General features: G+C 39.2%; 1 protein-coding gene across 5 annotated transcripts in view; it reads right to left on the bottom strand.

Moving 5' to 3' along the window:
• Positions 1-27,320, bottom strand: part of ABCC8 (ATP binding cassette subfamily C member 8) — a 79,619-nt gene that overhangs the window by 51,664 nt on the left and 635 nt on the right. For 3 of the 5 annotated variants that reach the window (XR_010473268.1, XR_010473267.1, XM_065066101.1), the window contains exons 2-9: positions 26,195-26,336; positions 23,360-23,481; positions 17,807-17,973; positions 15,330-15,572; positions 14,296-14,484; positions 9,202-9,366; positions 7,043-7,198; positions 853-987 (exon numbers count right to left, since the gene is read on the bottom strand). Coding sequence is in view for 3 of the 5 variants with exons in the window: in XM_065066101.1 (XP_064922173.1) it covers positions 853-987; positions 7,043-7,198; positions 9,202-9,366; positions 14,296-14,484; positions 15,330-15,572; positions 17,807-17,973; positions 23,360-23,481; positions 26,195-26,336 (1,319 nt within the window). In the remaining 2 variants the exon portion in view is untranslated. Of the gene's footprint in view, positions 1-852; positions 988-7,042; positions 7,199-9,201; positions 9,367-14,295; positions 14,485-15,329; positions 15,573-17,806; positions 17,974-23,359; positions 23,482-26,194; positions 26,337-26,797; positions 26,817-27,320 lie in introns of those variants that run through there. The other 2 variants (XM_065066100.1, XM_065066099.1) reach the window with 2 other exon arrangements.

Genomic DNA, 27,320 nt, shown 5'->3' with positions numbered 1-27,320 from the left:
CATCTGCAGGAGTATCTATGTGATGCTGACTGTCTGCTTGGATGGTACGAGGAGGAATGCTGTCTACGTTCCTAGAAGGGTGAATGCTGTTGATGTGAAAGCATTACTTTTCACACAGGAGGGTGCGCAAATAACTTTCATTACCATGCGTGGTTTGTCACAGAAGAGATTTCAGCAAGCTGTCTGTGTCCTTTACAGGTTCATATGGCTCCCTTGGCAATGCAACAATCACTGAAAGTGGGGATGAGGTTCAGAGCAGCTGGTATGGTAATTCCTATGCACCAGCGTAACTGTCTCAGCAGTGGTGCAGGTGATTCAAATTATAGGCAAGCCAAGTGAGGGATCAAGGAACAGCTCAGGACTTAGCAGACCTCCAAGCTCCCTGGCTGAGGAGCATGCTGCAGGAGTTAGGACTGCCTGGAGTTTATTTAAATAAACCAGTCTGATGGACTTCCACATCTATGATGTATTTGGGGTCTGAGTTTGGATGCAGTAGTCCTACTTCCTTTCCCCTTGGACAGCTTGCCCTGCATGATTCATTTATTTGTGCAATATCTGACTGCATAAAGCCATTTCAATCTATGATTAATGACCATTTATATTTGCGAGTTAGAAAGAACTTAAGCTTTTTTCTTCCGTAGGGAAACACATACTTGTTGGAAGAACGTAAACCCCAAAATCTGCATCTTGACTGCTTATGCTTATCATGCTTTCAAATTGTTGAATTTGTCATTTTTGAACATTAAAAAAAAGAGAATCAGTTCTGTTGTTAGCTTTGTAGTTCCAAACATAGACCAATGCATAATTACCAGAGGTGATATTTATACCATGTACAAGTTTGAAGGCCCTTACCAATGTGCTTCTCTGGGCCTGTGAGAGTTTTGTTGCTACGAAGTACTGAACAGGTGCAAGGACTATGATTACTGCTGCTCCAATTAAAGCACTGATTCCAAGAAGGTAGTAGAGCAGAAGAACTCCTACAATTATCTGTTGGGAGAAAATAAAGTGAGAGAAAGGTTTGGGACAGCTTCACTTTGTGTGTGCACCACGAAGACCCATCACAGCATAACTGGACAGTATGTTGAAAACCAACAGCCACCGCAGCAAACCCAACCCCCAAACGTCGTATGTTGTGCATCGCTTGCACAGTGGGGTTTGATCAGTCAGGACATTCTGTCAGAAGACCAAATAAATCCACCTAGTGTTCCTCCCAGCTTGTCCATTCTGCATATTTCCATTTCATGGACTCCCCATTATGAACAGTAGAAGGCTGTACAGATATGCGTATCTTCCATAATGTTACTCTCACGGCTATTTAAAATAACTTTAATTAAAAACAAATACACTTAATAAAAAAAACTTTAAATAGAATTTTAAAGTTATTTTAAAATACTTCCAAGTAACAACTTGAGATATTCCCTTTACAGTCACTATTAAATATTTTTCCTCACTACCCAGATGACACAGCATGCATTTTCTTTGACTTAGGATTTTTATTTTCTTCTTTGACATTTAAGCATTTTTACACCAGGGAAGAAATTATATCTCCCAGTTTGATCACAACTCACTAGTCTGCAACACACAAGACTTCCACAAAGAAGGAATGCTGCTTTGCTTACTATAGAAGCTAATATGAAATATTATTAAAAATACAACTGATCTTGTTAACATGACATTGTTGCTGACCAGTACATAAAAAATAAATGCTATAAATCATATCACTAAGGCCATCCACTTCAAATAAACTCCACCATAAACTTGCAAAGCATTGTTTTAAGGATGCACAGTATGAGACTGGCGACGACTTAAAAAAAGATTAGAGAAACAGCTTAAGAAAAAAGATTTGTCCTTGGATAAATAAGAATTTACAGAGCCATAGTCTGGGTGGAAAGGGATACTGTAAGCAGCTCAATAAATACAAACAAGATGTACAAGCCACCAATGGTAATTACCACTTTTCTAATGACTCACTCCTGAACAATCTGGAGCACTGACACTCAAATATATTTAGCAGTATAAGCTGATAGATTAATCAGAAGACATAGTGATAGAAAGTTAATTTCCTACATCATTTCCCTTAATTTAAAAAAAAGAAATTTCTTTAAATCATTATCTACCACTCTTGCTATATTTGCACACTCTCATAACTCTCACAGAATCATAATCTTCCATCACTTCGAAGCTCAGTCATAAACCCATCCATTCCCACACACATTTATGGGAATTGCATGTTTCCATGATGAGAAATTGAGTCCTTAGTTTCCACATGACCATCTTGACATTTTCACAAATTTAAGGCACACAGAGAGAAAATATAGATTTCTTTTTTCTTAACAATCCTTTGATGACTCTCTGCAGATGAACTGAACTAAAATGTGACTCTTAAAATGAGTCACAGTATTTACTCACGAAACGTGGTAACATCAAGTCCTATTGTATATACAACAGAAATCTGAAAAAGCAAAGGTTAAACTGTAAATTAAAAATCTTTTCGTGACGAATAAGTGGGCAATCTGTGTCCATCTGAAGTCAGGAAATCCATGACTGTATGAAGCCAAGGAAAACATGGAATCCTCAATCGGATCACCCCGGCAGAGCTCTCTTCCAAAACATGAAATGGTCTTGGTCTTTACAGATCAAGATTCTAATTCCTAACTGCTTCTCCATGGGCAGACAAACTGGGCACACAAAATACAGGAAAGCATTGTACAGTGCACAGTTAAGAGATGTTCAAAACTACAAAATCCACGTGGAACACTGACCCCTTACTACTGGTTAATCGTCAAGGACACTATAAGACCAGCTGGTTCTAGAAAGAGCCTCAGCTTCTCACATAGAAGAGGAGAAAGCTATTCTAGCTATTGCATCCTGAGGGAGTTGCTAGCTCACAGCTGCTTTTTTCCCTGCCCTCCTCTCCCTCCTATTGAAAGAGTCAGTCTTTGCAATAAAAATTCTGTGTTTTCAATAGATTAAAAATGATACTATTTTCATCTTTTGTATATTGTGATAAGGACAAACTTTTAAAATATATTTATTGTATATGGGATAAAATAATACATTCTCAATTTAAGTATGTGAATACTTGTATCTGAAAAGTGCTGAAATCTGTACAAATTATTGCAAGTAATTCTATATTTATCATACTGCACACTACACAGTCAAAAATAAACAGTACGTACATAACATCTGAACTGCCGGAGGACAGTATCTGGCAGATGGGAAGGCTCTCATTAAAACCTCTGAGAAGGTAATGATAATATTTTTAAAATGTATGTAATGACACAATTTGCTTTCCTTTCACCAAAATCCCAAAGGTCTTACTTGCCAGATAAATATATCATGAGCAAAAAATTCACCAATAGCTCTGGTCATTTTATCTCGATCATTTACTGAAAACAGCAAATACTTTCTGCCAAAAACTGCTTTGTGGCAAGTTTTGAAAGAGACAAATGTTCTTTCATTAAAACTGTAAGCTACCCCTGCCAATGAACCATAGATACGAGAATACAGGACTTTTTAATAATCACAATATCAAACAAGGGGGGTGGGGATAAAGCCTTTCTAGCACCTCATTTTGCTCCCAGGGTTTGAGCCAAGCCTACTGAGGGCATCTTTCAGTTGATAGACACCCCCAGGCCTCTTTTCATGGGTTTCCATGGACTTCAAACAGTAATTTAAGGCAATGATAAAGCTCCTATTGACTCCAGTCAGAGCAAAGATGGGGCTTAAATTGTGTGGACTGTATAGAAAACCTAACGTTATGAATGGCCACATCTCCTAAGTTGAGGATAATTACAAAATCCACTCTAGATACTGAAATTATGACTGTTAGGTTAAGAGCTACAAAACAATTAAAAATATGTTTTAAATAATAATGAAGCTTGTTCAACTTTTTATTAGCTATCTCTCAAGCATCCACTAATAGTTTTCACTGCCTCATAAACACGGTATTGAATGAATGTTGTGGAAACTTGTTTTGGAGAAACCTTTGTGAGCAGTGGGACTCACTGATTTGAACCTTGCAACACATGCACCATTCATAAAAGAGGAGCATGCTTTGGACTGACTGTCCTGATCTGCTAAGGAGCATCACAGGGTGAGTTTTAATGCAAATATAATCTTATTTTCAGAAGACTGTCAGAAAATCTTTATGAGTTCACGACTTACTAGAGCAAAATGTTGTTACAGAACACGCAATTAAATTGGCTTAATTCTCAGTTGCGCTAAAGCTCTGCCTTGAGCTGCCAGAGTGGTCTTATAAAAAGCATGCCTCTCACATAGCCTGTTTTACTAACAGACTTACAATGGAGACTAAGCCTAGGGGATAATTGGACCCTAAATGTTATCATTAAATGGGTGGACTCCTCTTAATGCCTCATAGCTCTTGCAGCAATACCATTTTATCAGTATACAATCACTGATTTTAACTGACATATAATCCTCTCCAGAGTAGATCAGGAAAACTTGTCTATACCCCAATGCATTTGCTCCTGCACAAGAAAGAGACAAATACATTCATACTCTGTGAATGCAGCCACACTATGACCTGCATAAATATGACTACAAGCACTTTAAAGCTTAATATTTTAACAGGTATAGTTATATACCACCAACACATGTAGAATAAATGCAAACCCTAGGCCTAAATACTCAGTTAAAAGAAGTAATCAGTCAGTAAACTGCTGACAGTTTACACCCTAATGTGCTCACTATCCTGATTTGAGGCATTACCTAACTCTCATTGGAGTCAGTGAGAGTTTTAGCAGAGATTCAGACAGATTGCTTCTTCCTCCAGGTCCTGCTGCAGTCTCAGAAGCAATCTACTCCTCAGTCCCACAGAGATACCAGAAGACATATGGTAGCATCAGGTTTCAAACACATATTAATAGCAAAAGTGTGAAGACTCCCAGAGTATTTCAAGAGGACACTAATTGGTTTTTCAGGGAACAAATAGTCCCCAAAGACTGAGACTACACAAGAAGACACAAGATGCATTCAATAACTCACTATCATTGATAATGCAGAAGGACCTGCATTGCCCCTCCCCAGTATTTTCCTCAGTAAGGAAGGAAACAAATTCAGGGAAAACAGTTAAATCAGGTTTTTTTTTCCCAGGTTAGGAAGTTCCTATAGCTTACCATACACTTAGACGATTTTAAGACCATCACAAAGGAGGACTTGCTCATTTGATCTGTAGCAGCTTGACCAAAACCTCTTGTTTTTCCACAGGAACAACTATAAAACCCACTCAATTCTAATATGTATCTTGGCTGTCAGAAAATAATCCAGATCTCCTGATGGCCAGCAGTCTAGTGCTTTACTCTTTGAAAGGCATTCATATAATTTATATAATCACCTGAATGTCTGGCTTTGCTTCCCCATCCCCAACTTTTCAACGTAGTATTCTTATCTGCTCAACATCTTATAGAAGAAAATCACTAGTATCAGGTGTTGATGGACACAGGAACAGGAAAGCAACAGTCCTAAAGCCCTGTTAGGAACTGACTGGAAATATCACCTGCCAGTTGCAGTCCATAAACAGTCTCAGGAAAATTATTTCATTTTGGGGCAAAAGCAGGAAACGCAAAATGCAAAGCTGCTGAGTAAATTACTTGCAGCTTACTGACTTCCACACCAGCCAAATCAGCCTCTGTGCAGTGCTGGAACCAGACCACCTTGTGACATGAACTAAATGACAATTTTAGGAAACACTGAGTGAATTTAAACTCCACTACCTCTTTTGTTTGTATTTACTTTTAGCATTGAAGCACTCTTAACAAAAACACACTGCATAGTTGGAAGAAAGAAGGAAGAATTGTGCTGAAGCACTCTTTAACAAAAATACACCACATAGCTGGAAGAACGCAGGAAGATTTGCAGGGTAATGTATTAATATGGTATGAAACTATGTGCTTTACAGGTTTCTCAGGAAATTTCTAAATGGAAGTACAGAAAGTTTCTATGGTTTTGTTTAAGTACTGGCACTTCCAAACTAATTGGCACTTTTCCACTGTTTACATAAGCATGAACTTTGAAAAATGATCTAGCCCCTGACCTCCCACTACTCTGTGTCTCCCTTTTAGTGGCATAAACTTAAATAATTCACATGGCCATCTAGTGAGACTGACCACTGCACAGACTCAGAGAAGTGCTACCTCACTGGAAAAAAAGATTCATTTTGATCAGATTAGTTTTTCAATAGCTCTGCAAGCTCACATGACACAATGCACAATCTATAGAAAAGAGGTAAAAATACCGTGTTTTAAATGTTGGATGTAGCGTACAAACTCCTGTTTCAGTAAGGGAACAGGCTTACAGTAATTCACACCAATGGTGAAAATACCCTCTGAGACAGGACCCTGCTTTCTTCATCTTAAAGACCTGATACGACACAGTTGTATTTGTTTGGGCATTACACATGCTATGAGGCTTCAGGACATTGAAACAGGAGTCACCAGGCAGCTGAGCATGTCTCAGAACGGTGATCTGTTCCATGTCATGTTGTGGGAAAGGAGATTGAATGGATGACAATGGTATTTAGAGACAGGAGACCAAAGACAACAAAGAGAGTAGAGAAGCAAAATAATTTCCTATTACAAATGAATCCATGGAATTTCGTATGCTGGAATTTGTCATCCATGAGGCAGCAGTAGCCCACATGTCCAAAGGATAATCTCTAAGCAATCGTATTTTTTAATAAACTGTCAATTCTCTTGCTTCTGATGGGATTCAGAAGACAAATTATTGCAATACAATTCCAGTTAATGAATGCACTGGAAGAACACAACCTGCTGCACCCTATAAATTCTTGTTACAAATACAAAGCATGTTTGGCAGTAGTCAAGACCCTAACATAATTCTAAATATCTGGACTCCTTTCACAGATGTGAAACACATTACACACCATGTTTACATATATCAACAGCTTGAATCTTATTCCAATATCAACTTCTTTAATATCTCTGCTTTCATTAAATACATAAGCAATCAATCACTACAGACTGATGCACATTAATAACAAAAGCACATTCAATCTCCTTACCTGTACTGGCATGGCCCAAAGGTTAGGGCAGAGAAAAAAGAACCACATCAGCTGATTTGTGTCTATGGCAACCAGGTTACAGATCTGGCCTGCAGTCATCTCCCCCATCGACATGTTAGAGGTTGAAAGCTGCATAATTTTATTGTATATTTTTGTCTGGAAGAAAGACCAAAAGGTGTTAGCACAGAGAAACAAGATTTCTAGTTTTATCTAAAACACAGGCATACTCTAGCATGGTGAGAGAAAAGAATGTTCCCAGTAACTTGAATGAAGAGCTTCAAGTTTGGCCTTTTGCGTTACGATGAAAATTTCTAAGCTGCTGTCTTATTATTCACCAACAAAAAGCACAGTGCAATTGGGTACATAATAGCTGTCTAATACTCCCTTTTTGCATCACTGTGGATCAGCAAGAGAATGAAATCTTTACTGCCCAACAGGCCCAAGAACCCACATTAACAACTATGATTTATACCTCCAGCTTCTCCATGGAGTGTCTTCACTTTAACTAGTGCTGATAAAACACTTTGTTATTACACTCAATATACAATAGTCAATATATTATGATCATTGTTACTTTTCTCTGACGATTCAGGTTCTATCCAACCTCAGGACCATATTCCTGGCTGAGAATGTTGCTACATTTTGGCTAGAGAGCTCAGCCTCATTACAAAGTTTAATTCACAGACAAGTAATGTAACAGGTCCAATTCTGTACTAAATTAAGTAGCCACCTCAGTGCAGAATCAGGTACCATGTATAAAAATAACTTCTTGCAGAAAAATGAAAGTGTACTTCTACCAGCTGGTTTGGTAAAAGGCTACACAGTGATGCTTTGCAGTCATGAGGCAGCTGACAGGAGGCACCCTGATGCAATACGTGCCTTTGGATCAAGTGCCAACTGCCCATCATTAAACATAAAGTCATATAGGTCACGTTGAACAGGTGCAGGTTCGCACAGGGGAGGAAAAGAGATAAAAGGTTTAAAGAAAATTGAAAAATTATAGGGAAAAAAGTGTATAAAAATACTGGTCCAGAGACTGCCATTAACGCTAATTCTGTTGCTTAGAGTGATGTCTAGAAATTTCCCAATTTGAATGGTCCAACTGCTGGTGTTGTCTGCACCTCTGTGTAATATCCAGTGCAGAGAACACAAAGCTCTTCTTCCACAAAATTAATGTAGCACTATTTTTCCATCAGTTCTCCTTTTACATTTGCTGTGGTCCATTTGTTTTTTAGTTAGTTGCATATCTTCTGCTTGATACAAGACATGCAATTTTTTATATATATTCTTGGTCAAATTTTTACTTCTTTAGGAATTTTCTACTTCACTCTAACAAGGGAAAACAAATGGATCAAATCCAGAAGTCTGGCTTCCAAGCGCTTCCAAGTGTAAGATCAAAAGAGGATTAAACAATTACGCTGCTATTGAAAGCATCCATCTATCTGACAGGCTCCCACAGGATCTGGGCAGTTCAGAGGATAAATAGTGTAACTTATAAGGCTGGCTTTCAAGCTGTCAGAGGGCAGGTTTCAGCCAGGGCACTTGCCAATATCGCACTGCAATCTTACACCTAATTCTCTCATTTCCAGGCACAGATCTCTGTATACGACACAGAACTTTGATCTGCAGTTATACAATGATTATGGACTCCATTTTACCAAACTTACTTATGTTCAGTGATTACAGACTCGACAATGCCTGGTAGATTTTGTGGCATGACCCACGGAATAAAACACTACTCCATGCATTGTGAATACAACCTATCCTTTCCTCCAAAGTATATTTACAGGACATTTTAAAGCTATATTATTTACTTGAAATGTTACCAAAATGTGCCTTTGAGATGGGAAAGGTATAGTTCACAACCTAAATTCTTTTCAAAAGGTACATTCAGTTTTACTGTCAGCAAATGTGTGCTCAAAGGTAAGAAGAAATACAGCATAAGATATTAGAAATAAATATTTATATAAAATTATCACATAAGATGCAGAAGAAAGAGAATACAGGTCTAAGTCAACACAATCTTTAATGTCAACATTTACATTCAATACATTTCAGGAGAGAAGCATTTCAGAATTTACCGATTATAATTATAATTGGTATTTACAAATACACACACGATTGTATGAAAATAGGTTAATTAATAATACATTGACTACCTGTATTGCGCCTCTCAAGTTGATTCCTGTTTCAATAGCAACATAATATGATGCTTGGAGAAACGTCCTTTGCAATAGAAGGGCAAAAAATAAGAGTACAGCCAAAACATAAGCATTGGACAGGAACTCTTGAGACGAAATAAAGAAAACGCCAAGAATTTTAGTCTATAAAAGAAAGTTAGAAATCAGGTGCAATGGTAATTTAAATACCAGATTTGCATAATCAATAAGCAGAGATAACTACAGTGTATTACTTCAAAAGTGCTCTCAACCTTATCTGAAACCTCACAGTTTATCAATTCAAGGAAACAGTCATTTAATGTGCCAACTCGGTAAGGTTTATTTAAATGCAGAATGACACTTACAGGATTTCTGATATCCTTCCAAAACTTCAGGACACTTTGAGTAACTGCATGTGGTCATTTGCTAAAAGATGTGCACGGCCCACTGTCAGAAAGGACCAGCTAACATCCTTTCAGAAAAATTAGTCTCCTTATTTTAGCACCTCTGGTTACCAAACACTAAAATGTTCCTCACGACTTGCCATAAACACATCAGTCCAATTCCTGGAACATCAGACACACACACTTGGTGAAAGCACTAAGACATTTGCCAAGTCTCAAATGCATTATCAGCCCATTATGGTTTACAAAGTCACCAAGCATCTACGTGTTTAAACTCCAACAGCTGTCCAAGCACACCAGTCAGCCTGCAGGAAACACAAGGAAATAACTGAACATCTACTGAACCTTTTGCATATAAGGCAAATAAAGTTGTTTTGAGAAGATAATGGAACTGATTAGATGGGTTTTTTTCAGAAATGGCTTTGGGGACATCCAGTGTTCCACCTTCATGATAACTTCAGAATAATATCACTTTTAAAAAGTGCCAGTAGGCTCTATCCAGTAAAAGGCTGAGCAAAAAGACACTACTTAAATACTTAAAAGACCCTTGACTCACAGAGTCTCAAATGTCTCTTGCTACCCTGGGACTTAAGACTTCTAGAGCCTTTTAAATAATAAGTCTGTAGGTTTGGTGTACCATTGGAATGTGTTGTGTCAGCAGATATTCCTAATACTGGAAATGTTAATCCTAGCATTGCAATGTGGAAGATGCTACCAGCAAAACATAAAGGTCATCATTCTGTCAGTCTCTTCTTTGGTGTGAAATGATTAACACTCAGCAAAATTCATGTCATAAGAATGTTCTGGGGTGGCCATAAATATTGATACTGAAGTTATAAATAAGCATGAAGAGCGTGACAGAATTTAAGATGCTGTCGTGCCCTGACTAACTGTGGCACTAACTAAAGCAGTTAATACTGTCCGCAACACCCATGTGATCTCAGCTCCATGGTAGTTTATATCTGTCACAAAGAACCTGAAGAACAGACCAAATATTTTATCTTAGGATTTATCATCTCTTTGCTTTCAGTTTCACAAACAGAATTCCTGTTTGAAAGATACAGTTGACTCATTACAACATGTCCTCAATCTAAACTATCTAAAATGAAGAAATGTCCCTTTAAGGGAACAGGTAAAAGACGGTCTCTGCTGTACTTGAAGCTTCTTTCCTTGTCCGATTCTGTCCCACTGTGTGGCAACTCTTTCCAATGCTCTCAAACTCAGTGGCACATCAGACACAAACAACGTTTCTCTCCAACTTATCTTTGCCTTCATGAGACAGTGTTCTAGAAGGCTTATTTCTAACACCTAGGAAGCTCTCAGGAGAAAAAAAATTAATAAGGCAAAGTTCTCCTTTTTTGACTCATTACAAGTAAGGCTATAACACTGATGGGAGTAGGACTGGTATAGTTTCTTCCAAAGCAGACCCAGTTGGCTAGGTATGTGCAGGAGACGTGGTGGGATGGCTCCTACGACTGGAGTGTAGGAATGGAAGGAACCAGGCTCTTTAGGAAGGACAGGCAGAGGACAAGAGAAGAGGGCGTCACCACCTATGTCAGTGACCGGCTAGAATGCATGGAGGTCTGCCTGGCGATAGATGAGGTGCCAACCAGAAGCTTATGGGTCAAGATTAAAGGGAAGGACAGGGACAAGTGACATTATAGTTGAGGTCTGCTACAGCCCACCTGACCAGGAAGACCAAGTGGATGAGGCCCTCCATTAACAGATAGGAGCAGCCTCATGTTCACAAGCCCTTGTCCTCATGGGGGACTTCAACTGCCCTGATATCTGTTGGAGGGACAACACAACAGGGCAGAAGGAATCCAGGAGATCCCTGGAATTTACCAACGATACCTTCCTTCTCCAAATGGCAGAGGAGCCAGCAAGGAGAGGTGCTGTGCTGGACCTTGTTCTCACCAACAAGGAGGGGCTGGTAGGGAATGTGAAGTTCAAGGGCAGCCTTGGTGACAGTGACCATGAAACAGTGAAGTACAAGATCCTGACAAACATGATGGCCTTCTGTGACAGAGTTACAGCATTGGTAGACAAGGAAAGAGCAACTGATGTCATCTACCTGGACTTGCACAAAGCATTTGACACTGTTCTGCACAACATCTTTGCCTCTAAATTGGAGAGACGTGGATTTGATGGATGGACCAGTCAGTGGATAAGGAATTGGCTGGATATTTACACTCCAAGAGTTGCAGTCAATGGCTTGATGTCCAAGTGAAAACCAGTGACAAGTGGCGTTCCTCAGGGGTTGGTACTGGGACCGGTCCTGTTTGACACCTTTGTTGGTGACATGGACAGTGAGACTGAGCGCACCTTCAGCAAGTTTGCCAACAACACCAAGCTGTATGGTGTGGTTGACACAATGGAGGGATGGGATGCCATCCAGATGGACCTCGACAGGCTCGAGAGGTGGGCCCATGCAACCTCATGAATTTCAACAAGGCCAAGTGCAAGGTCCTGCACATGGGTCAGGGCAATCGCAAGTGCAAATACGGGCTGGGCAGAGAATGGATTAAGAGCAGCCCTGAGGAGAAGGACTTGGGACTGTTGGCTCAACATGACCCAGCAATGTGCACTTGCAGCCCAGAAGGCCTATTGTGTCCTGGGCTGCACGAAAAGAAGCATGAAGGGTCAAAGGAGGTGATTCTCCCTCTTTACTCTACTCTGGTGAGACTGCACCTGGAGTGCTGCTTCCAGCTCTGGGGCCCCCAACATAAGAAGGACCTGCTGGAGGAAAGCTATTAAGATGATCAGAGGGCTGGAGCACCTCTATGAAGAAAGGCTGAGAGAGATGGGGTTGTTGCCAGGAGAAGAGAAGTCTCTAGGAAGACCTTATAGCAGCCTTCCAGTATAAAAAGGGGGCCTGCAAGAAAGCTGGAGAGCGACTTTTTACAAGGGCATGTAGTGATAGGACAATGGCTAATGGATTTAAATTGAAAGAGGGTAGATTTAGATTAGATATTAGGAAGAAACTCTTCGTTATGAAGGTGATGAGACACTGGAACAGGCCTCCCAGAGAAGCTGTGGATGCCCCATCCCTGGAAGTGTTCAGGGCCAGGTTGAATAGGGCTTTGAGCAACCCGGTCTAGTGGAAGGCGTCTCTGCCGACGGCAGGGGTTGGAACTAGATGATCTTTAAGGTCCCTTCCAACCCAAGCCACTCTGTGATTCTATGTGTGGATTCTCCTGAACACCCTAGTCTGTTTACAGATGGTTTGAATAAAAAGTGTTCATACCTTTTCAGAAAGATATTTGATTTAATCCAGTAAAAGCAATTATCAAATGTAAAGGTAACTAGCCTCTTAACAGAAAAAAAAGGGATACAAACCAGGTCAAAACAGAAGGAAAAGCCACTTTGACACCTTTTAGCGAACGTAAAATAGGCCCTTAAGAGTCACTCATGGACTATCACCAACAGTGAATATTGGTGTTAGGTGATCCCCAAATGGTGTAAACAACAACGATGAGGCTGCCACTCAACCAGATACAGTGAAGATGTTGGATGAAGCTCTGTTTAAGGCCTATCTGGACCAGACCTGAGCTTTATTTGCAATATCAATAGCTGACACTTTAACCAGAAAAATTAAATAGGATAATCCATAAATTGTGATTCAGTATAATTTCAGCTGAAAAAGTGTTCCAAACAAATTACCAAGAAGCAGAGCTCAAAAGCTTCCACAGTACTTTGCTGCAACGTAGACCTATAGTCTTTCTCATTTCCTGCTTTAACTGGTTTCTATTGAATGTACATGCTATATTAAAGTTTCCAAATATTAGGATAAGGATTGCAAAATGGATAAACAATTAATTTTAGCCTGAAGCCTTTGTTAAATTTTCTGAAATGCATCTGATGTATTTCAATATTTACAGTGGACCTAATCCAAAGTGTACTTGAGTGAATGGGTATATTTCCATTAGTGTCAACAAACTTTGGAAACGGACTTATATCAAACAATCAGTAAGCTGCAGAAATAAACTAATCTTTCTCACAGAAATCCAGCCTTACTGACCTCACCTTATAATGAGAAGATGCTACTTGAGGTTGGTTTGTTTTCTGTTGCTGTTTGTTTTGGGTTTGTTTGTTTTTTGTTGTTGTTGATGATGTTTTTTAATTAGTAGTTAATCAAGAAGTATGCGTGCTTCTTCTTGGGGAACATTCATTTAATAGAATCCTTTAAAAATATTTTTTCAGTTGATCTTTCAAAACCAACATCCCTAAAGGAACTAGTGGAAATTCGTCACAGTTGAATTAATTGACATTTCATTGTGATGACAAAAGCCTGCTTCGGTCCTCTTAGACACCACTCATTTTTAGATATGAAAAGCAAAGCCTATTAAGAACACACTTTTTCCTTTCTGAAAGGCACTCAGAACATACTTGATTCAATCTCTACTCAAGGCTGTACCTAAAATCCTTATGATACTAGCGGGATTCTGGATATGTTTCACCATTACCTCGAATGAGGTTATTTTCCAAAATGCAAGCCTGATTAGATGTGTAGGTAACCTATTTTGTTCCCCATCAGGGCACAGAATTGGATAATAGGTAGTACATGCATACTGTCATTTCTAGAATTCACAAATACATCGCAAAGTCATTTTCTTTACTGAGGTCACATAATACATAGTCACAGCATCACTTTTTTGACTCCTCTATATTTACGACATTTTGAGAGTACCTGTGGGCGGATGGTGTTATTTCCTTTTCCAACATTGTGAACAATTCCAGAGATGCAGAGCGGACCAGCAAATCCAAGCAAGTCAGCCAGAATACGGAACGTGCTACTGAGAAGTAAGGGTCTCCCAAAAGCACAGCAGAGAGCACGCCAAATCGATCTGGATCCTTGTGGAGATGATGGCCTTCTGCTCTGTTCAGAATAAAAAATAAATAAATAAGGATTATGTTATACATTAACCTCAGGTCTGATAACTTATTGGTACTTTCAGCCCTGCTTTAGCTCATTGACAACCAGTTGCAATCTTTGAGCTAGAAAAGTACAGGAACTACAAGGATGGTTTCATTTGTTTTTGTAGAGTCAGAACAAAGCATTAATTTGTACTCTCCTCCACAAAAAGAACCATGATTTCTTTCCTGCTCTTAAGAGGGATCAAATAAGTGTGATGTTTGTGGCTTGCTGCAGGAGAAAGAAAGAGGGAGGGAACTGACAGGTTTTGTTTTTCTGTGAACACAGAGACTAGAAAATTATACTCTTTTTAGACAGGAAGCAAAAGACTTCTCTTAAAATCCTGAATACACTCAGCTCCCACCAGGGGCTCAAACAGAATTTGAGCTGAGGTGGTTTAAGACCTGAATTCTCCTACAGACAAACTGTAACTGAAATAACATGGAAAAAAATAGTCCTGTGACGCTTCATTGATATTGACTCTGCAAATGAATGATTCCAGGGTCTTATTCAGAAGAACGATAGAGGTGTTCAGTGAATACAGTCCATAATTACTTTCCCCATCAAAATAGAGGCCATATGGATTTTACACACATTTAACGAGTAATGTGTTTGACATACATGTTTAGGTTACTTGTATAAGGTACAACTGAGCAAGTGATCTCTTAGTACACGGAAAGCTATGCTAATGGATACTTCATTTGTATTATGTCTGTTTATCTAATTTTATAACATGCTATTAGCATAAAAAGTAATGAAAAATGCAAGCACTGAGTAAGCAGATGGACATAATTCCATGATTTGCATACCTTCTGTGCTTCAAAGGCCTCATTAAGGCGAATGTAATTGGTCAGAGCTCTCATAGCAATGGGAAGCTTGCCGATGGTTTTCAAGTCTATTGGTTTTTTATGGGCAGTCTTGATGAATGTATTCATCCACCAGTATGTTCCTTTGGATAACAGATTCACAAATGGCTGTAAGAATCGAACACCAAGGTCCTGGAGATCCTCAGGAGGTTTAACTTCTTTAGGAGTTTTGAAGAAAACATACCTCTGAAATTCGGAAAAATACCAAAAGAATCACACTAAACACACAAACCATAAAGAATATATAAGAGATAGAGGACATCACAGATAATCAATGAATCAGTCTTGGTTTCTCAAGAATACTCAAGGAACTTAAGCATTCGAATTCAGCCAATTCAGCAACCCAGTTTCCTCAGGTACTAAGGAAAATCAGTGGCATCCAGTCTAATAATAATAACAACAATAATAATCCTAAACATTCACTACTACTTTGTTTATGGGGTACAAATTTGCATACTTGTAGATAAAAAAAATACTCATTTTACATTTCAAATAGAACAGCCCCAGCCTCTCACTCTGAGTTCCAAACAGCGCAACACGGACACACGAGCTTGGGCACAGCCCTGAGGCTGCCACAGTGGTTCATCTTCCACACCATCCTGACTCACGTTTAGTTAGCCCAGAACACGGAGCTACCTGTGCTGTCCTCAATGGGTCTGGGAAGCCACTGAACCAGACAGTGCATATGGCAATAACAAATGTTTTCCTTGGCTTACATGCTAAAAGAATGAGGGCAGACTGCTGATGGTTTCCTGTTGTCAAGATAAAACTTTTTCAGACATTGCTCATTTTTGGGAATGAAAAGCCAAACCTCTGAAAAAATACACCCTTCCTTTCTGAAAAGTACTCAAACACATATTTAATTCAATCTACACTCATGACTGTACCTAAATCATATTAATCTGAGTAGGATTTCTGGATTTGTTTCACTGCTATCTTTGCTCCAACCATACCTGGGGAAATAATTCACAGATCCTAGAAAAAATAACGATGGGGTTGGGAAAGGCCATCCAGAGGAACAACAGAAAGCAGAAGGAAGGGAGAAGGTACAGTTTGGATTTTAAGGCAAACAAGTCAATTTTCTGTCCTCTGGAAGAAGATGGGGGAAGGCAAGAGAAAAAAGGTGAGGCCAACGTCTGCTGTTTCTGCTGGCACAGATGCCTCAGCCCTATTTTTACTTTTTCCCCCTCTTGCTCCCCCCAGAAGTGGCCAACTCTCCATGCAGCCCTATCCCTTCAGCAGCTGCAGCAACAAGCCTGGCTCTCCAAACTCTGCCACAGACACAATGGGCAGTAAAAAACAATTCATACTGCAGGCTAATTCATTCTGTGCATCAATGACATCCTTTAATAATTAAAACCAAACAAACAGAACATAAGAAAGATGACTACAAGCAGTGACCATTTTTTATTTTTACTTGTGACCTATAATTTCACAGTGATTAAGCCTCATTTAATTATGCAGCTCCATTATGAGGAGGTTTATGAGCAAGTCTCTCCGATATCACTTTTCCCATAAACCAATCCACTGTTTTTCATTTATGAGATAAATCACGAACATCCAGCACTGAGGTTTTTATTACTCTTTCTTTCAAAAATTTTACTCAAAAGGCTGCTTTTAGACATATTTATATCCTAAGTTACCAAATAAACATATAGACACAAAAAATCCCCCAAGAAAAATCACAAAAGAACAAATATGTAATAGATGCAAATCACATTGCTGAATGCATTATTGAAAAGAGTTCATATACTAATGTGAGGGAAGAAGCACGAAAATTTCCATGGAAACATTTCTTTCCGTCCTGAGACTAAGTTTAATTTGTGTACACAGTTAAGTGAGTGACAGGTGAAGGGAGGAACTTCAGCATTTATCTATCCAGCAGTCTCCAAAGTCATCTCCCAGTCTGGATTATGACTGCTGACACCACAGAGGGAAAACACGTGTGTGTGTGTGTGTGTATAGCTAGGAGGCTCGATAGCAACTTCAGCTGCCCCAGTAAATCACTTACTGTGATTGTCTCCTGGAAAATTAGAGATGCTATTTGTGTGTCTAATATATTCTCTGATAGAGTAGACAATTCCTTTCACCAAGTCTTACCTTCTATCGGAATTACTTGTTTCTAATGACTGAAACTGTGAATCATAACAGACATTTTTAAACCAAACTTGAACAGATAAAATTAATCTTATTTTAACTACAATGGAATGCAATTTTTATTTTTAATTATGGATTCATCTGGCCTAACCTTTGATTCTCAAAATATATTTCTAAGTGTCTTTTTCTCATTTTGCACTTCACAGTAACGAAAGAAAATAAAGAAATAACATAAAAACAACGAAGAAAAACACAATACAAACCAACCAAACAACAAACAAACACATACACCACAGGAGAAGACTTCTATGATACTAACTTACCCTCACCCTGATGACATTGATTTCTACAGCTAGTAGCATTCCATATAGAACAACCAGGAGTCCTGTGAGGCAAAACCGAAGCTGAGAAAATCCAACCCCATTATCACAGAACTTGACAAATTTGATGGTTTTAGTTATGAAAGCTAAAGTCCAGTAGAACAGCAATGCTGTAGGGGGAAAAAAAAGTTAATCAGCTCCACACAGCAAAAAAATACAGTAGCAGTATTAAATATTCATTCCAAAGAGTGCAACAAGAATATATAAAACCAGAGAGTGGCTTCTCTCATATGAAAACAGAAGCCTCATTCAATTCCACAAACATGAAAATATTACAATATCATTAGCTCCAAATTCCTTTCCTATTAGATTCAACGATATTTGGAAAGTTTCACAAAGTGAAATCTGCTGAAGGAAATCTCCATTGGTTGTAAACACATGTCCACATGATGAGTTCAAGAGAGGGAGCTTCCCCACAAGTCAAGGAGGCTCTGAAAGATGCTCTTCAAATTTGGTTAATGCTACAAGACTGCTACGAATTTGGCTTGAAGGAAAACAGATCTCATTCCCTCTGCAGATCTTTGGGACGTATGCAGGAACAAATATTAAAATATTTTATTCAAACTGCTCTGCTCTATTGTTCAATGCAAATCCCATATATGTAGTTTATAATGCAGATATACAGGCACACCAAGGAAGGGTGTCCTGGCATTTGTAGGATACATCTTCAATTTAGAGTTCTGCCGAACTTCTTGTCTGAAAGTGCTCATGCTACCATCGATTATAGATAAATAATCCCTGCAGTAAGCTCTAGCAGTTTGGAAACAGGCTCCATGCCATTCACCACACCATAAGCCAGCTCCTGTTCCTCATTCTTAAGGAAATACCTCCTAGGGTTATGTTCTTTTATGCAAACCTTTCATTGCTGCTGTGCCTGCCATGGTGCAACAGCTGGAACATGCTCTAACTGCCAATAAAAACATGGATATGCTTTCCAAGGGTCTTGTTGCAATACCAGGCAAAGTCTTCAACCAAGACATTAGCAACCGTAAGTCAAACTCACAAATATGGATAATCATCAGGAACTTGCTCAAGTTCCAAAGAATTCGTGGTGTTCCAGCTACCCTGAGGCACCCCAGCAAGCCCTGTGAGGAGTATTCTGTGGGGCTACCCTTTTCAAGCAAAACTAAATTCAGCAGGGAGAGTCCATACGGGATTTGGGGCTCCACTCCTGCTTCTATGGAAATCCATTTCAAAACTCTCATTTAAGTGAGAACAGTAAACAGGATAGTACAGGAGCACTGGGCATTAGGACATTTGCCTAGACAGTCTATCTTTAATAGGCTGGTTTGTAAGAAAAAAGTACTAACAGGTCAGGTATTTCAGCACTGTATTTTAGTGGTTGATGCAGTTGCACAGAGGAAGTAAGAGAGAGACATACTTACAGAAACCCTCTTACAAAGCTATAGCATTCTTATGTCAGGCTTCCTATCATCTTCCCAACTTACATTGCATCAAATCTAATCTCCTCATCCTGCTTCAGACTGTTTCCTACCTTTGAGGCACTACTCCTTCCTATCTGTGATATGTCTGACTAAACTCTCACTTTGTCCGAGAACACATTCTACATTGTTCTACTCCTAACCACATTTATCCTTGTGTTTTGTCTCATTCTTCTTACCACAGGCTAAGAATGCATCCTTCTCAGAGCAAAGAAGACTTACACAGACATCACACACTGAAAATCTCAGCCAGCAGAGGACACCTAAAAAACCCAACCAACTCAACTGGTATCTACGTAGAGCTCCTGGAATGAGAAATTAGAACTAGCATAGTCACTCTCCCATTTAGGATTTAAACAAGGGTCTATAAGGGGTTGTTTTGTTTTGGTTTTTAGTAGTGTTTTACTAGAACCTTCATTTCTATTTTATCTAAGAAGTATTAGAAAGTGCCAAATGCAACATTCTCAGATGACAGGTGACCTCTCACTGTCATACCTCCTAGAAGCATTTTAACTTATTTAGCTTTTCATTTTTGAATACAAGTGTACATAATCTAGCTTGGCAGATGTTCACAGGCCCCTCAAAACAAGGCTCCCTGGAAAAGATAGTTATGGCTCTTTCTTTTAAACTGTGTTTTTATCATCTGGCTGATGAGTGCATATTGACCAAGAGTTTCTAGAAATTATCACCAAGAACTTCCACTGGTCTGAATTGCCTGGTGATCAGACACAGAGGCATGCTTTCATTTACTCATTCACTTTAGATCTACTCCAGGTATCTATAGCCTAAAGGACCTCATTTTTTTCTTGGGCCATGTATGCTGCCTCATCCCACAACACAACATCATGGCGTAGATTCTTACCTGGGGCCAGACTCCTGAAAATTGAGCAATGTGGAACTCAAACTGGTTTACACCTTTATTGGATTAAGCCCAAGATCTGAAAAAGCATGCACTCAACTGGACAGGATTTATTAATTAATCTGTGTCTGTTTGGAGAGAAATTCTGTGTACTAAGCAATAAACATTATATTTATAGGATAACATGAAGTTCAATTTTAAACAATAAACTAATTCCAAGGGAATTAATGACAATTTCAAGGTACAATAAATTTATATTAGAACACTAAATTACTTTCAAGAATGGTAATGCAGTCCTATTAATTACAACTTGTTTAAAAAAAGACAATTCTCTTAAATAAAAAAATTCATATGTGATCCCATACTACTATCCCTTTTGAATTAAAAATTCAAAGTGCTATTGTTATTTCATAATGCTATCCTACTGCTTAATTTCTGAGGTTTATTTATCTTTAAAACAAATAACCTAACTATAAAAATAGTGCCATCAGATGCTACCATTCAATTCTGAACATCAAGAAACCTAGTAGATTTTCCAGTTCAGTATGAAAACTATTGTAAAATGTGTCCTGATAAACTGTACAACTCTTATGCATCCATTCTACACCATTGTGCGAAGAGCATGAAAATCAGCATTATTACAAAAGTCCCCTTGTGAACAGTCCTACACTGGAAAACCTATGTTTGTTGAAATAAAATTACAGGTCAAAACCTTACAGACAAAAAAAGATTCAGTCAAGAACAAAAAGTACCAATAGTCTGGACACCCAACTTGGACCCTAGACTCAATCATTATCTGCAAAGAATATCTATTCCAAACCTCATCAACTTTTTTTTTGTGTGTGTGTTAAATAAGATATGACTACTTCAAAATAGCCAGCAGCCTGGGCATAAAGCTGAGTGGCAGGATTAGTGCAGGAATTTTGTGTCCTTGTCTTGCATACCCCAAGGGAACGTGCTAATCCCCAGGTCTGTTACGGTATCTGCCTCTTGCTTGTTTATGAAGAGCTACAAATGGACTTGGTTTCTTTAAGGTACTGAGTGAAAAAGATCTTAAAAAAAGAAAACAACTCAAAGTTTCACAGGATTGGAAAGTTTTATCCTGTCCAGAATTAATGAATAGGCCTTTAAAGGTCTTCTGTACTTGCATCAATGAGATTTTCCTGACTGGATTTGGCAAATTTTGGGTAAGGCTGTGTTAGCCTTCACTTCATGAGGCTACCAACTCTTTGCAAGTCTAGGCATTGATCCTGCAGCTGAGGCAGACAATGCCCTGCAGGTAGGTGGAACTTCAGTGATGCTCAGAAGCAGCAGGTGCCATATAAGGTCATTGACTTAACTCTGTGTATACTATTAGATCTCCTCTACAACATTTTACCAACAAAGAGCCCTCTTTCAGCTTCCAACAAAACCCCTCTTTCTCATACACTAAGCAAAATTTCATCACAACTTAAGCTTTTCCTCATGGTTCCCATTTACCTCATTTTGTATTAGACTCTAAAAGAAAGTTGCTTCACGGCTGCACTGCGCTCATGTGATTGATAGCTGAGCATAGATGTAATTTAACTGTCTCATACTGGGCTGATTTGCATAAAGATATTATTGCCTAGACCCAGATGCCAATACAGAGTAGTTGCAATTAATATTGAAAGATGACAATCCTCACAGTTAGATAACAATAAATTTGGGCAGTCAAGAATGAAGACTTCCAGAAATGTCTTTCTTAGGTTCTCTCACAAATACAGGACAATAAAAGGAAAAACAAAGTCAAAAATAAAATAAGAATCAAAGACTATCAGCTTGTGAAGACTTTGGAATAAAATTCAAATCAGACCAACTAGGTGAGAAAGACTGTGGTATTATGATTTTCTCCTTGCTTAAGAATTAGCTATTAGGATTAGATTTTCTAAAGGACACTATTCCTTGGAAATTCTTTGGAAATTCAAAACCCCCACATAAAACAAAACAACAACAAAAAAACCCCAAACCAAAATGCACCACACACACAAGAAAACCACTGCTTGCTTTCTGCAGGTGATTGTAACAGGCTAGCAATACTTTCCTGAGATGTAACATCTAGTCCTGTGAGAAGGCTGTGTTGACTTATTAAAAAAGTAAATAAATGAGCCCACATAGTTATAAAAGACAAGAAAGGAGGGTACAAGAAGAAAAGTAGCCCCAAATAAGGCAAAGATTGTAAAGCCTAGATAGAAATCTGAAGTTTTTGAAGACTAATTGATTTTTGTTTGTTTTGTTTTTACAGGAGTTACAGGCTCCGTCTGCAGAAGAGGACCCTTACTTACTACAACATGCAGTTCAAAATAATCTTCAATATTTAAAAGCTTTCTCAAATCTGGTTGTTACTGACTTTTTACCACCTGACAAAAACTAGAACAGAAGTTCGATACACAGAGCTAAAGGGACACAAGACAAACCTTAGCAGGATCCGTTAATACAGAAAAACAGCTCAGACACAATTTGATGACCCAGGACCACCAAAGAATGAGCAGCTAACAGGATAGCTAAACATGTGGACATCCACAGTCTGCCTTCTACTTAAACAGCAGAGACCACATCACAAACTGCATAGCTGTCAGCAGTAATGGATTTTCTACAGCTAGCTATGGTTCATTTAGAACCTTGCAGAAAATACACAGTATACTAAGTAGTTCTTATAGGTATAATTTTCCATTCAAAAGGAAAGCAGTTTACAAAGGGAGTTTTAGGAACAGGAAGGAAAAACACGTAGGCAAAGTAATGTATCCAGGAACATAACGCATGTCAGTGATGTCAGTCGTTTCCTTGGACTCCCTGCACATTTCAGTAGACAACACAGATGAAGATGGCTTCAGTCTCACATCATGCTTAAATGCAACACGCTGACAAGCAAGGGGATTTGTATAGCTTTTACAGTTAAGAATTTGATGTGCTACCTCTCCCACAAATCCAGTTTTTTCCTAGAGAAGACTTTGGCCCATTGGATCTCCAAGAACACTGTAGAGAATACTAACAGAAGTTAAAAGCATTGAAAACAATTACCTGTTTCAGGAAAACTAAGAACTGAGTCTGGTAATGGCAACTAGCAGACCAGAATATAGGTGTAGCTGCCACCAAGACTGCAATGACCCGTCATAGAATGCACAGACACACTGCACCACAGTCACACTTCCAAGTCATCTACGTTGTGAGACGTACCAATTAACAACTTCGGGAAATTGGATGTTTCGATATTATGGTAATAGACAACTGATGTGATGGCCGCCAAGAATGCCATCCCAGCCGGCATGTACAGGTGTAAATGGCGCGATTCTGAAACCCTTAAAAAGAAAAAAGCAAACATGAAAATAAAATTATTATAATTAATTATTAAAACCAAACCCTCTTAAGTATTTAAATATTTCCCTTTTAATTTATTAATTGTATTCTGTACCAAATCCTGATCTAGGATTTTCTAGAATGAGTTACAGATGTAAAGCTCTCCAATTTTCAATCGGATTTATGCTCCTAAATCACATAGTTGGATTTCAAATTCCCCCCCTGTGCTGAAAATGAAATGTGTGCACTCCTATTTCCTACTGAAATCAACTGGAATGTTGTTTAAATTAGGGTAAGCAGCCCAGCTCCAAAATGAGAAAATTTAATTTAAGCTAAACCAGTTTGGGAGCTGTCCATCAAAATATGTAGATAAGACCAACTGATAGCACAGTTTAAGATTTTCTACAGAAACACTTTGTGGAAGCATTTCAGTTTCTTTTTCCAGTTTGGGAGAAGGAACAGCACCAAGCATGGAAATGACTTTAGTGAGTTTGGTTTCCTGTGACTGCAGGCCAACGAACAAAACCTACAACGGAATCGTACACCCTTAAGTTTTGTCCTATAAAGCAAAACTCTCCTGATGCTTTGCTTCAGGTAGCAGCAGAGGGGTCCAGTCAACTGCACCCTTTGGGAATATGGGAATTGTTGGGTAGTGTTGCTGGTTTGTGCAGAGGTGGGCAGAATCATGCTTTCCACCCTCTGTCCTCCTACTCGCCATCTTCTCCTCCGTCTCTTTTCTTTCTTTCCTTCTTTCACAAACGTAATTAAGTGTCCTGTGCTATCAAGAGGTACAATTTCCTCTGTCTTTCAACCAACTCCAGCAGAAGAGGCACCAAGAGGAAGTTTTCAGGACACAAACACTCAGGGAAATTCACACCTTGTCCTCTAAGCCTCATGGAAAATAAATTAGCATTTCTGGATTTGTTCTTGCTGCAGCAAAAGCTACCTTTGTGTACTTTGAAGAAAGGGTCCATGCTGCCAGGGAGCTGCAGATCATCACAGGACATCACAAGTCTGAGAGCAGAACTCCCCAAATGTTCGACGGAGCCGCAGGAGCTCAGTAGGACAACTTCCCTGCATCTGCACTCAGAAAGTTAAGCCCTCCCTCACACAGCCATGGTGGTGAACTCTGCAGAGCTGGCTGGACCCGTGCTGACAGCCCATGTCATAAACACTTAACTCCTCTTGACAATGAGTTGTGCGTGTACGCAGCAAAATGAGAAAAGATTCTCCAGTCTCTGAATTCCTAGCAATGCCAGGGTTTTTTGCACATCAGGGCTGAATTCTTAGCAAGTAAAAACAAGCAACAGGAATAGATTTCTCCAGGCAGCCCAAGATTCAGTAGGTAACACTGCAGGAGTGGGAGGTTTTTAAAAATTTATTTATTTCACAGAAAGAAGCTGCTAGAATTCCCCTATATAACCATATCTCCAACAGGCTGCATCTACTGTTGAAGAGTCAAAGGCTTTGGCTCCCAATTGCTGTCAAAAGGACTTGCAAACACGATCCATCTTGGTCTTATAAACCTGATGAGTCTCAAAATCTGCTTTATTCACTGGAGCACTCACTAGCCTGCTGAGTGCTTGGGAGGCACGACTGTGGGTTGGCACTCCCCCAGTAGAGCTAGGAGCTTCCATTCTCATCAGGTGACACTTATTACTTAACAACAGCATTCTGAGTCAAGTTAAACAGCAAATAAACATGATGAGAGGGATTGCTAAAGAGCAAAATAAAACCAAGAACTCAAAGCAGGAGATTTTGCTCTGAGCATCCCACACTCTGATAACTCTGAATAAGTATGAGAAAAAATTATTTTTGAAAAAACTGGCACCAAGAAACATCCTATTTATATAAGTTTAAGAAAAGTTATCATAATAACAATGAAATCAACTTCTACAGCAGAATACTGCAGTGCCTTTCACAGTGGTTGGTGGATAGTTACTCTATAGATGGCTAAATGGAGAGGTTTTGCTTTATTTAATGATGATCTTCAACTTTATAAATCTTGGGTTGCAAATTCATAACAGTTATGAAAATCAGACCTTTCTTTGGAGGAAGATGATCATAGTCATTGTTACGCAACATTAGTTTTTTTCATAACAAACAACTCTCCTCTAGTACTTGTTTCACTTGGAATAATTTTTCCCTACTGATTACTGTATAAAGACATCTTAAGTGGAATAACAAACAATGGATCATGCTTATATAACGTGAGTTGCTCTGCTCAAGATGACAGATCAGATGTACTACACAAACATTGCAAAAAACTCTATGGGGTGTGAGATAAGGCCAGCAGATTCGCTCCTTTTATTAGGATGAACAGAAGTCAGTTTGCGGGAGAATGGCGTGAGCTACCGTGCACTGGGGAGTCCTGCCCAAGTACAGACTGTGTGACTGGGTCCTTGGACATAAAACATATAACGAAAATGTCACCATCTGCTTGAATTGTTAGGATCTATCTATGATTACTCTTTGGAAAGATAGCGTCATTAAGCTGAACTAAAAAACTATTAAGGTCAGCTTTGCATGCGTACATAACTTGGCAAGGTCTGTGGAATTTCTGATACGAGGTCGGTAGGTTAATCACCAAGAATACAGATTACACGTTTAAAACAAGGAATATGATCTTGATGAGAGTTTAGATGGAGAGAAAATATCTACCCTGGAACCTTGAAAATGCTCAGTGTTATCAAGAGAACGTAGACATCCACTTACCCATCGGACACTATGCCCTCTGCAATTTCACACACCAGCACAAACAAGAGGATAAAAGTCAGTATCCAACGTAAATTGTGGCCAGGAAAATGAAGCCACGTGCTATGATGTATATGTACTTTGGAACTCTGACTTCCCCATCCTAAACAGGAAAATAAAATCATAGAGAGCTTTCTTAACAACAAGAGTGACCCACAAAGCTCCTACATATATATATAAAAAACTATGTATGTAGCAAACTAGCATACTAAAGTTAACACAACTGTGTTGTTAAACCTGCATGTATCAGAAGTGTGTTCTCATTGCTTCAATTCATGTGGAATAATATCAACAATGCAGACACAACACAGCCTTCCTATACTTTTACCAACTTACTGTCAAGTAATTACATGCGTTAAACATTTTTTCAAATATATTACCAGTTTAAACGAACATTTTGACAAATACGCTCAAACGCTGTAATACATACATAATTATTTCTTCAGTGCATTTAATTAAATAATTTACACTCTGTCTCACTTTTTTTTTCTTTAAAAGTGACTCACTCTCTTGACCTAGATGAAAATTAGCAATACTGAGAAAAGCCAGGCAAGCACAGATTACCCATGGCAGTTCTTCAGCTGACCCCGTTTTAACACTTGTACTGTTATTTCAGCCCCGGACCTTTTATGATCAGCCTAAGTGAGTGTTAAATCCCACAGCTCCTGCCACGGCTATCTGGAGGACAGACCAGGGTACGGAGAATGGAACTCAAAGCAGTGACAGCCACATGTATTGAACCACCGGGCCACCTACTGGTAACCCCAGTTTTACGTTATCAAATAATACCCGCTGCAGATATGACAAAAGTTACAGCAGCCGGGCAGCCCTCCTAGTCGTTACCAGTAATGAGGAGGGCTGCCCGGCTGCTGTAACTGCTCAGTAACTGCAGGAAGTATTTGAGATCCTAAGACTTACTTGCCAGGTTTTGTGGTTTTTAATAGCACATTTATTTTTGCTTCCCGCGCTGCTAGTCGAAACCTGCAGGCAAATCCCGCAGTCTCCTCCAGCATCCAGCCATCCCCTGTGCAAGGGGGTTTCACCTGCGGGGAGCCCCGCCGGCTGCTCCCCCTCAGAAAGCCCCGAC

The sequence above is a fragment of the Columba livia genome, chromosome 5 (assembly GCF_036013475.1).
Source record: "Columba livia isolate bColLiv1 breed racing homer chromosome 5, bColLiv1.pat.W.v2, whole genome shotgun sequence".
NCBI lineage: Eukaryota > Metazoa > Chordata > Aves > Columbiformes > Columbidae > Columba > Columba livia.
The sequence above is the reverse complement of the archived record's forward strand: the minus strand, read 5'-3'. Positions and strand labels throughout refer to the sequence as shown.